The following is a 12430-nucleotide window of genomic DNA, read 5'->3' as shown; positions in this document are numbered from 1 at the left end:
AGTTTTACAGCCTCTAGCATGCAGGAAAGCAAGAGAGAAAGGAAACGTGGGCGTTTTCATTTAGAAATTTGAGGGCTTCCCTGGTGGCGCAGTGGTTGAGTCCGCCTGCCGATGCAGTGGACTTGGGTTCGTGCCCCAGTCCGGGAGGATCCCACATGCCGCGGAGCGGCTGGGCCCGTGAGCCATGGCCGCTGAGCCTGCGCATCCGGAGCCTGTGCTCCGCAACAGGAGAGGCCACAACAGTGAGAGGCCCGCGTACCGCAAAAACAAAACAAAACAAAACAAAAACCTTAATTCTTTAAAAATAAAATTGAGGTATATTAGCTTACATAGCTATCGTAACACATGGCCACAAACGCTGTGGCCTCAAATGACACAAATTTAGTATCTTACAGTTCTGGAGGTCAGAAGTCTGAAATGAAGGGAACAGGGCTGTGTTCCTTCTGGGGACCCTGGGGGGAGTCTGTTCCTTGCCTCTTCCAGCTTCTCGAGGCCTCTCGCATTCCTTGGCCGATGCACACATCACTCTAGCCTCTGCTTAGGTCCTCACATCTCCTCTGACTCTGACCCTCCTCCTTCCCTTTTAAAAGGACCCTTGTGATCACACTGGGCCACTCAGATAATCCAGGATAATCTTTACATCCCCAGATCCGTAATTTGACTGCACGCAATCAGGTCCCTTTGCCCTGTTAGGTAACATATTCACAGGTCCTGGGGATGAGGATATGGGGACATTATTCTGTCTACCACATATATACATGGTTTTAATAATGAAATAGACTTCCATTGAGAAACAGGAGCCCCGTGTGTGCAGCTCCTCTCCCCAACCAGTCCACTCCCTTGAAGAACCGCTCTCTGTCGTTTACTTCTATTATTCTAAAGAAGGCTTTGCTGCCCTTCTTGTTGGATTAACTGAAGGCATCATCTACTGACCTCCTATCCTGGGAGAGGAGGGCTCTTGCTGTCTTCTCCCCCTCTCCCCATTGTGAAAGGTTGGCAACCAGAATCTTGGTAAAGCATCTAGCATAGGCACTAGGGGATGCTCAGAGATGGAAATCCCTCTATTCTTCAGAAGTTTAAAAAAAAGGCAGACTCCAGACCCAGTTTTACAAAATGCTGCACCTGCTTTTCTTGCTCCAGGAGATCTTGGAAGAGTTTCCACTGCTGACTCCGGAAGCGATCCAACTTCTCCAGCTGCTGGGCCGCGTTCTCCTGGGCCTCCTGCCTCAGGTATTCACACTCTGCCTGGGAGAGGTCAGTCACACAGGGGAGCGTCTGGAGGAACAGGACGTCCACAAACTTCTGGAACGTTTCCATGGTGCTGCGATACAGCTCCTGAAGCCGAGAGCCACACGACGCAGCTACGTGTCAGGCTCTCACCCAGGGCAGGGCCGAGTGTTTCACGCAGGACACAGAGGAAATCCAGCGAAGGGAGCTCTCAAATCACACACAGGCGCGTGCACGCACACACATGCACACAAACACACTCGGTCTTGGGAAACGCCCACTGCCTTCCAGCCCTCTCACCCTCACCCAGTCAAGTACCAGACCTGCGCTTTTGACCCAATGAGCCCTTAATCACTGGCGTTTCCTCTAAACCTCCATCCGGATTATTTTCACGACCCCTCACTGGTCTCCCTGCCTCCCTCCACCCTCCACACTTAGGCGAGTTATTTGCACAAGCATAGATCCTTCAATTCCAGCTCAAATAACCTGGAAGACCTCTCTTCCCATCGCAATCAGACCTGCCTAGCAGGGCTTCAGGGGCTGCCTCATTTCTCACCATTCTGTTACTTTCATCCCACCTCCCCCACTCCATTCTCTTTCTAAAACTCTTTTTAATTGTGAAAAACAAAAACCTGTAGATAATAATACATTAAACATCTCTGAATCCACCACTCAGTTTTCCTTTTTGTTTCAGACTAAAAACACTAAACCTTACAGGTTAAGTTGGAATCCTTTAAGTTCGCTCTGCAATTCTTTTCCCCTCCCTCCCAGTGTCCTCAGAGATAGCCATCCCCATGAATTCAGCATCTCTGTCTCCAATTTATATTTCTATACTTTCACTATATATGATGCCCATAAATGTGGCTTTTGGTGTGTGTGTTACTTCACATAAATGGCATCTCATTGCATGTTTCATTATATGGATGCTTTTTAAAGCCTCTCCCCTTCTCCCCACCTCCAGGCACTTTCACATCTGAAATGGACTCCTCTTCACCCTGCAAAACCCCTGCAAAATAATCCCTTCGCTGTGAAGCCTTGCCTGGGCCACTCAGACTAACATGGACATTTCTCACCCTGGGCTCCTGCAGCTCTTTGGTTAGCCCCACCAGGGCATCAAAACTACAGTTTATCTGTCATCCTTCTTGGGCCACAACTTCCCAAGAGCAGAGGCTGCATCATACTCAGCTCTGCACCCACGTCTCACACCATCCTAGACTAAGCACCTGACTGCAGTTTCTGAATGCATCACACACCAACATGATGCAGAATGCCCATTTTCCCTTCTCCATCTAGGAACTCCCCTCACATGTTCCAAACTCAATTTGAGGTCTCCTCTTCTGGGAAGGCCTCCCGACCACAGGGTTTTTTTTTTTTGTTTTCTTAACATCTTTATTAGAGTATAATTGCTTTACAATGGTGTGTTAGTTTCTGCTTTATAACAAAGTGAATCAGTTATACATATACATATATCTCCATATCTCCTCCCTCTTGCGTCTCCCTCCCACCCGCCCTATCCCACCCCTCTAGGTGGTCACAAAGCACGGAGCTGATCTCCCTGTGCTATGTGGCTGCTTCCCACTAGCTATCTCTTTTACATTAGGTAGTATATATAAGTCCATGCCACTCTCTCACTTCATCCCAGCTTACCCTTCCCCCTCCCTGTGTCCTCAAGTCCATTCTCTACATCTGCATCTTTATTCCTGTCCTGCCCCTACATTCTTCAGAAACTTTTTTTCTTTTAGATTCCATATATATGCCGACCACAGGGTTTTTTACGAATAAAGTCTTATTACTTTAGCATCTATAGGGCCTAGAAAAGCACCCAGCAAATATCAGGTAATAATAATTGTTAATAATTATGAATTCTTACCATGTGCCTTTTACACTTTTCTTGTATAATCCCATTCATCCTTCTAACAGTCCAATGAAGATGTTATTATAATTACCATTATTTTACAGATGAGGGAACTAAGACCCAGAGAAGATAAGTAACTGGACATTTGTAGAGGGTGGGTCCTGGCTGTTGGACTATTGGACTCATGCTCTTAACCTGTATGCTACAAGGATAATTGGTTATTTTTGGAAAAAAAAATTCTCAGCACCTCTTCTGATGTACTGAAGTCATACTTGGTGTGCTCAATGAATATAAGTTAAATTTAACTCAAATCAGTGTTAACGAAACCCAATGAATGCCATGTTTTAAAAAGTTCATGGCCAAGCTGAACTTTGTTTGTAATAAAGTGACCATGACAGGGGCACAAGGGACCCACACCTTTTTAAAAGATTTAGAGATCCTGCTTCCGAGAGTGGCCAACCAGGTAATTTGAACCAATTTTTCCCACTGAAGATGAATTTTTTTAAAAAGCTGGACAAAATGTTTATTAAATCATCATAAAAGTCCGAAAGAGCTAACAAGGTAGTGAAGGGTGTGGTGCCCAAGGTCGGGCGAAGATGCAGTCAGAGAAGTGTGCCCAGCCCTTGGGCTGTGTTTACCTAAGGGGTGTAGGTCAATCCAGGGGAGATGGCTGCACAGCTGATGGACCTCTGACAGCCTCAAGCAGTCGAAGGGACAGAAGGTGGAGTTCACAGCTCATATGGGTTGGGGCCTCATAAACCATTCCACACCTAGGGCTGGAACCCAAAAAGCAGCACCAGAGATACATGATTGAAATGGAAGGAAACCAGATCTGACTGGTTTAAACAGATGGCAACCTGCAGTCTGGTCATGTGGGTGACCCAGCATATTTCAAGTCCTGACCTTGAATTAACATGACTCTGAATCATCAGAGGCCCAGTCATTGGGCAGAAGCAAAGGAAAATCCTCTCTGCGGGAGGAGAGCATCACTGCACGCTTGAAAATATTTTTACCAATATATGTACAAATCTGAGACAAGGCATATGAGGAAAAAATAAACAGGTACACAAGGAGATAAGAATATGACCGAAGACCTACACAAACTACAGACATGAAAAACAAACCCACGGGTAGTCCAGAGAGTGTAATTAGAAGACAAGGACTTTAAAGGATTGATGCTTACCATGCTCATGACGTTAAAAGCCACCCTTAAACCTTAAAGCAAAGAGCTAGAAATTATAAAAGGTAACGTTACTTAGTTTAAAAAAAAGTCAGAACTTCTAGAATTGACGAACACTGCTCAATAATATGAACCCAATGTATAGGTTTCATTGCAGTTTAGATGCAGCTGGAGAGAGAATTAGTACTGGAAGAAAGATCAGGAGAAAATCCAGAACAAAGTAAAGAGAGACTAAGGGATGGAAAATATGGAGGAGAAGATAAAGGCTAAAAGATACAGTGAGAAAGTCCAAAATGTTTAATTGGAGTCCCCAAAGGAAAGAAGGGAGAGTCCAGGCAGTAGTCATATTTGAAGTGATAATGGCTGAGAAATCTCTCAAAACTGATGAAAGAAATTTACAGATGAGGAAACCGAGGCTTTATCTGTACATGTAAAAGAGAGGTTAAATAAATTGCATAAGTTCACACACAGGGCCCTGGTGGTCAGGCTCCTGCACCCATGATCTAACCATGATGCTCTTAGGTAATTTTTTTTAACAAAGAATGGATGAGAGAATAAGCAGCACCTAATAAACACAGGGTCACTTTTTGTGACATTAATAGTAGATAAAGGGCTTCCCTGGTGGCACAGTGGTTAAGAATCTGCCTGCCAATGCAGGGGACACGAGCTCGATCCCTGGCCCTGGAGGATCCCGCATACCACAGAGCAACTAAGCCCGCGTGCTATAAATACTGAGCCTGTGCTCTAGAGCCCACGTGCCACAACTACTGAAGCCTGTGCACCTAGAGCCCGTGCTCCGCAGCAAGAGAAGCCACCACAATGAGAAGCCTGTGCACCGCAACGAAGAGTAGCCCCTGCTCACCGCAACTAGAGAAAGCCCATGCACAGCAATGAAGACCCAACACAGCCAAAAATAAAAACAAATAAATTTTTTTAAAAAAGTAGATGAAATAGTTTTTAAGAAAAAAAGCTCTTCTAGAGAGAAAGGGGATCAGCTCATAGCACCAAAAGGTTTAATTCACCAGAAAGATGTAAAGGTTCTAAATTTGTATGCACTTAATGGCATTACCCAAATCGATGCAATTTGTCACATTAACAAAATAAAGCTGAAAAGCATCAAGATGATTATGTGAATAAATGAAGAAAAAAGTACTTCACAAAATTTAATTTCCATGCAGAAGAAACACTCTTAGCAAAATAGGAAATGGAAGGAAACTTCCTCAATCTGAAAAAAGAAAAAAACTATAGCAAACATTATACCTGAGGGTGGAAACTACAAAGGTCCTGATTTTATGTAAATGGAATCATATAGCATGTTAGGTTTGTGTATCTCAACTTTCTATGTCCTTGTGAGATTCCTCTGTGCTGTCGTGTGTAGCAGTAGTTCATTCTTCCTCACTGGTCTGTAGTGTTTCACTGTATAAATACACCACCATTTATCCGTTCTACTGTTGAGGGACATGTGTGTGGCCTCTTATTTTAGACTATCACACATTCTGCTGACATGAACTTTCTCGTGGATGCCGTTTGATACACATGTGCGCTTGTTTCTCTTGGGCATATGCCAAGGAGCGGAATTGTTGGGCTATGTGTGTGTGTAGCTTCAGTCCATATCCTCCATAACTAGTAGCCACCAATTTGATTAACATTTTGAATTTATAGATCAACTTGGTGAGGATGAACATCTTGACAATATCAAATCTTCCAATCCAGAAACATGGTATATCTTTACATTTATTTAGGTCTTATTAATTTTTCTTAATATTGTTTTGTGAGCAGGGAGTGGATTGGGATTGGGAGGAGGTGTGAGGGGGCTTCAGAGGTCCTGGTTATGATCTCTATCTTGATCTGGATGGCGGTTACATAGATGGGTGTTTTTAATAGTCATTTGTTAATCCATAAGGTTATGTGTTACATAGATGGGTGTTTTTAATAGTCATTTGTTAATCCATAAGGTTACATGTTATCCATTTATTTGTGTCTATTACATTTCACAATAAAAATGGTTTAATAAGATGGGAGTGATTTACATTTTCTTCCAGCCTCTGGAAATCCCAATTTTCTGCTAGGAGACAGATTTTAAAAATTGATTCTCCTATGTTGGAATCTATCCTTCCACAGCAGCAGTTGGGGATACTAAGACACACCTTTTTCTTTTGTGTTCATGATGGTCAAACTGCAAAAATACACGGTTTGCAAATTCAAGAAAGGTGAACTTTGTAAAAGCTACATGGTCCATTAGTCGAGGCTCTTTCTAATAAAAAATGTGCTGGATTCTGTCTGCTCCCTGGACAGAGACACATCCGCGTCATCGCACGTGCTCTGATAGGCCATGAAACACGTGGCTTCCCACTTAACGCTGACACGTTTCGTTTGGGAGATGATGATTTATCCTGTGCCTGAAATAGAACAGGAATTAATCCGTGTTCTTCTCTCTCAGCGTGTGTGAGGGGTCGGACAGCAGGGGACACTGGTCAGGGGAGAGGCTGGCCCTGGGCCTCAGCCCTGCACTTTTCCTCAAATAGAAGCACACAGAACCCAAGCTAGGGCGGGATTTCACCCTGACTCGTCCTTCACTGAGGTTTCCACCTCTGCAGCCTGACCCAGAGGATCCAGCGTCCTCTCCAGTCTTCTTGCAGAGAAAGGACTGGGGCAGGGGAAGGGCACACATTCTGAAACCTTTGAAAAGAAGTCTCAGTTTTCGTACCTGCAAAAGGAATAAGATGCGAACTACATCTGTAAAGACAGCACCTGCCTTGAGGGCTGATTGCCAGGGATTAGATACAGCACACAGCACAGAGCGAACGCTTCATAAACGCCGGCTATTCTCATTCCAGAGAGGTTGGGAAAGTCAGCGTGTGGCTCTCAATAAATGTTACCTGTTGCTCTTTTCATTCCCAGAAGAGAGCATTTTGGAGAAAAGGCAGTGTGTGTTTCCATTTGCTTGCAGGGTGGGGAGGAGAGATGGAAGGGAAGGGGGCGTTCCCAGCAGAGGTGGGCAGGTGCCCGTGGGAGAAAGCCAGGTGGACCAGTGGGCGGAAGCACAGGATGTGTGGAAGCAGAGAAGCAGCAGGGGGTCAGCCTTCCGGGGGGCAGGGAGCTCAATGCCATGTGGAGGAGTCAAGACCTGGCAGCCTGCACCCGTGAAGGAGCTCACACAAGGCGCGGATGTGGCCAGGTCTGAAGATGTACTGATGAGGGTGAGTGCTGACTGAGGGAATAAAACATGTACTTCCAGGATCCCATGGACATGGCCCGGCTCCCTGTGAGTTTCCGGTTCATCACAGGAACCAGAAATGTTCCTCTGCAGGGACCACACCCTGACAGTTTTGAAGATGCACAGTTAACTACTTCAGAGTGAGGTGTGCACAGGATCCTGGGACAGAGCAGTGCTGAGAGCACAGGTGAAACGGGGTCTCTTAAAAACGGGAAGGGGAAGCTGGGATGAAGTGAGAGAGTGGCATGGACTTATATATAAGTCCATAGATAGCTAGTGGGAAGCAGCCGCATAGCACAGGGAGATCAGCTCGGGGCTTTGTGACCACCTAGAGGGTGGGATAGGGAGAGAGCGAGGGAGACACAAGAGGGAGGGGATATGGGGATATATGTATATGTATAGCTGATTCACTTTGTTATAAAGCAGAAACTAACACACCATTGTAAAGCAATTATACTCCAATAAAGATGTTAAAAAACCCACAAAACTGGAAGTAGGTTGGATCAAGGGTCAGGAGCCTGGGAACCCACCTGCACTGGGTCACTTGCCAGCAGTGTGACAAGGGGCGACTCTCTTCCTCTCTGGGGCTTCACCCAACAGAGGAGGAAAATGATACCTGCTTCCTGAGGACATGCGACACAGGAGACGTGTGCGTGGATGGGCACAGTGTCTCCAGATCTTCCTCTCCCCCAGAGCCATGCCCTTTGCCACATAACCTTGCACATAACCTTGCACAGGGAGTGGGAAGCGCCTCCCCAACCCTTCAACTTCGGGTCAGTCATGCGACTTGCGTTGGTCAACAGAATGAGGTGGAGGTGAAATGGGCTAGTTTGGAGGCTAGACCCCTGTCATCGCTATGAGAACATTCCCAGGCCAGCCCACTGGTCCTAGGAAGAGTAGAGACAGTTGTGTGCGTGGCCAAGTTGTGTTAGTCACGCCTAGATCAGTCAACCACCAGCTGATGCAGAGACCCTGGGGATAAATCACTGTCGTTTTCAGCAACAGGGTTTTGAGGTATCTTGGTGCACAGCATTACTGTGGTCATAATCACGTGATGCCACACCGGACAGAAGGGGCCCTAAAGGTGAAAGCTCTGGGGTAAAGGTGTCATATTCTCACAGCCTTCACGGGTTCATCCTGCAAATGTCTCTTGAGCACCTACTGCAGGAAGGCTCTGTGCCAGGGCCGCTGGGTGAACAAAGCTGACGTGGACCCTGACTTTAGAGAACGCACCCCCAGTGAGGGGGCAGACATCGCACAGGAACTCACGATATCCTATGGCAAGTGTGATGGCAGGGAGGCTGGGAGCCCTAGGGACAGACCAGGGAATCTAACCGATCTGAGGGGGAGTCGGAGAAGGGCTCCCCGAAGAAGTGACATGTAAGCTGAGATAAGATGAGAACAAGCCAAACTGAGGGGATGGAGGGAATGGTACTTCAGGCCGCAGAAGAGCACATGCAAAGGCACTGGGGCAGGAGGGACTGGGCCACCTTTCGGGAGCTGAGGGATGTCTGAGGTTGGCTGGAAGGCAGGGAGCAAGGGACATGCCTCCAAACAAGTGGTGAGTGGGCTGTGTCACATGAGCCTTGTGGGCTAGGTCAGGGGGCCTTATGGGCCAGGTTGGGTGGGTCTCATGGACCAGACTAGGGTGGCCTTTGGGCCAAGTCAGATGGGTCTCATGGGTCAGACCACGTGAGCACTTCATTGGCCAGGCTGGGTGGTCACCATGGCCAGGTTAAGGATGTTGGACTTTATCCTGAGAGCTATGGGTGGCATTCTGGGGTATTAAGTGGGTTCTTTCATATGGTCAATCTACAAAAGAAGGCAGCTAAGAATTCCTACATCAGAGAGGTTAAATGATATGGACCAGGCCGCATAGCTGGTACAGAGCTGAATCAGGCCCACAACCTGGCCTGTCTGATTCCTGGGTGACTCCTCTCCTTTGCAGTTTTGCAACTCTTTGCAGGGAGGTGAGCTGACTGTGAAAATTACTAAAAGGAGGGAGAGGTATAATCGGGTAGCATGTGGTACCCTGAGGGCACCGGCAAGTTTTACTTCTGTACATGAAGAAAACATAAATGAATTACTCTACTAGTCTTGCTAAAATAAAACAAAAAGCCACGTTCCCGTAGCTTGCTACAGTAAAGTAGATATAAGCATGCCAGTCTATCTTTCTCAGACCTGTCATACTTAGTGATGATTTATCACACTTTAACCTTGATAAAGGACCATGGAATTGACTCACCCTCTGTAGCACCTACGGAAATCCTCTTTCCAGTGACAGGAGCTGTATGGTGCCTACACTTGTCAACTTCCTTCTCAAGATCTACTTCCAATAGAACACTGCCCCCAAATCATTGTTTTGGTATTTCTCCCAAACCTAGTTTCTTCTACTCTTTGGAAACTTACTGTTTCCCACCTGTGATAGGCAAAATAATGGCTCCCCAAGATGTCCATGTTCTAATCCCTGAAACCTCTGAATGTGCCACACAGTCAGAGATTTTGTGGATGTGATGAAAGGACTAAGTGAAAAGCAAGGATCCTGAGATGAGATTATCCAGGGTTATCTAGGTGGGTCCCACATAATTATAAGGGTCCTTGTAAATGAAAGAGAGAGGCAGGCAGTCAGAGCGAAAGGAGATGTAGGATGGAAGCAGAGGCAGGAAGAGTATGGCTGTGGCCTGGAGATGGAGGAAGAGGCCACAAGCCAAGCAATGCAGGCACCTCTAGAATCTGGAGAGGGCAAGGACATGAATTCTTCCCTGGAGCCTCCAGAAGGAACCAGCCCTGCCGATACCTTCATGTCAGCCCACTAAAACCCATTTTGGATTTCTGACCTCCAGAAACGTAAGGTAATAACTTTCTTTGTTTTTAAGTTGCTTTTAAGTTTAAGTTGTGGTAGTTTGTTCTATCAGCAATAACACACCATCTTCAGGATGCCAATGTTTCAGCTGATTGATATATTCACTGATGCATTGATTCACCCATTCATTTACTCATCAGTGTTGCCTGATTGCCTGTAATGTGTCATCCCCAGCTGGATTCTGCAGAACACACCGCAGCCCTCCCAGCAAGGACTCCACACCCCCGCCTTCCTCTTATCCACCAAATCACTTCTCCCCACCTGAAGGTTACAGCCCTGGGCCTGTAACCCAGGGCCCCAGCTGTGTGACCTTGAACAAAATACTTTAACCTTTCAGTGCTGTGCAGCGAAGAACTGACCTTGCTGAAAGAGAGGCCTGGCCTTGGTCCACGGTTCTTGAGAAGTGACTTGTAAGTTCTTGGAATGTCCTGCCTGATAAGAGGGTCTCTATTTACCTGGGAACCTTGGGCAGCTTCAGACAATCTATGACAGTGATGCGATTTAGGGTGGGGCCCTTGGGCCATGTGGCATCAGCTCCACCTCTAGAGGGGCTGGGGCTTAAGGTCAGCCACGTTGGTGGTCAACCACAGCTATGTGACTGAGCCCCAGTAAGAACTGTGGACACTAAGGCTTGGGTGAGCTTCCCTGGATGGCAATGCTCAGTGTGTAATGCCACACATTGTTCCCAGGAGAAGTGAGCACTGTCCACGACGCCACCAGGACAGCATAAAAAGATAGACTCTGCCCACGTGCCTCTTCTCGTGGCTGACTTAAATCTGTATCTTTTCCTGTAATAAACCATAACCGTGAGCAGAACAGCTTTCAGTATGAGTCTTTCTAGAGACATGAAGAACCTGAGGGTGGTCCTGGGGACCTCTGGACTTGCATTTGGTATCAGAAGCGAGGGTGGTCTACTCCCAAACACTTCATGAGTGCTGACCATTATTATTCCTGTCTTCTTTGAGGACAGAGCTTCACTTTTTCTCTTTGTTTCCTCAGCCCTAACTTCCCATGAGACTCTGAAGCTGAGACGGTTGACCTTGGCAGGGCTGTTATCACCCTACTCCCCCAGGAGCCCTTCAGGAGAAACAGTAGGGGGAGGACAGTCAGAAATGAACAAATAAACAAGCAGGTCTCTGGGGCACCCTGTGATGCAACCGTGGCAAACTCAGCTCTGCGCCTGTCGTTATCAGGAAGACTCTGGGCTCCTTTCAGGAATCTCTCTACAAGGCATCCATCTCAGTCAAAATGAGAATTCACTGTTTGTTTAGAGGCCAAGAGACAGTGCGAGTTTAGAAAAATGCACTTTTCTCTACAGCCTGAGAACCGTTAGGTGGTGATCAAATTTATCTCACAGCCGCCGTGCCTACACTATCATGGTCAGTGCCCAGAGAAAGGGGGGAATTATGTGCAGACACACCTGCTTAGACGGTGAGTGATACTAACCAGGACCATGATAACAGATTTAAGTGCTCACTGTGGGCCTCACACTCTTCTATATGCTTAGCATGTGTGAACGTATTCAAACCTCTGAAGAGCCATATGAAGACCCAGATAGTGACCATCCCCATTTTAAGAGGAGACCCAGATGCTGACCATCAAAACAGACCCCAAGCCCAGGCCTCCTCACCATCCTCACCCGCACCATCCTGGCCCAGGCCCCCAGCATCTCTTGCCTGGACCGCTGCGATGCCTCCCCAGGCCTCCCTGCTTCCACTTTTGCCCCCTACAGTCCATCCGCCATACAGAATCCAGAGGGATCCTTGGGAACATAAGGCAAGTCATCTCCCTACTCAAAACATGCCGGCAATTTCCCATCTCCCTCAGAAGTCAAGGCAAACGTCTTCGGATGGACTGCAAGGCCCTACAAGACTCTGACCTTAGCCCGTACCTGTCTCCCCTTCCCCCAGAGCTGCCACACTGGCCTCCTTGCTGCGGCGGCTGCTGGAACCCCACATGTGCTGCTGCCTCTCCAGCTCCACAAAAATAAGCCCTTTATCTGTTTGGTTCACTGCTGAGGCCCCGGTGCTGAGACTGTGGGTTGCACAAAGCAGTGCTCGATAATATTCACTGAATGAATGAACCAAC

General features: G+C 47.1%; 1 protein-coding gene across 5 annotated transcripts in view; it reads right to left on the bottom strand.

Annotated features, from left to right (window-relative positions):
- Positions 1–12430, bottom strand: part of EVC (EvC ciliary complex subunit 1) — a 313725-nt gene that overhangs the window by 255793 nt on the left and 45502 nt on the right. For 3 of the 5 annotated variants that reach the window (XR_009540394.1, XM_060148527.1, XM_060148528.1), the window contains exon 12: positions 1123–1335. The exons of 1 other annotated variant lie outside the window; for it this stretch is intronic. Coding sequence is in view for 3 of the 4 variants with exons in the window: in XM_060148527.1 (XP_060004510.1) it covers positions 1123–1335 (213 nt within the window). In the remaining variant the exon portion in view is untranslated. The remainder of the gene's footprint in view (positions 1–1122; positions 1336–12430) is intronic. One more of the 5 variants, XM_060148529.1, reaches the window with a different exon arrangement.

Source organism: Lagenorhynchus albirostris, chromosome 4 (assembly GCF_949774975.1).
Source record: "Lagenorhynchus albirostris chromosome 4, mLagAlb1.1, whole genome shotgun sequence".
Lineage (NCBI taxonomy): Eukaryota > Metazoa > Chordata > Mammalia > Artiodactyla > Delphinidae > Lagenorhynchus > Lagenorhynchus albirostris.
Note: the sequence above shows the minus strand (reverse complement) of the source record. Positions and strands in the feature narration are given on the sequence as shown.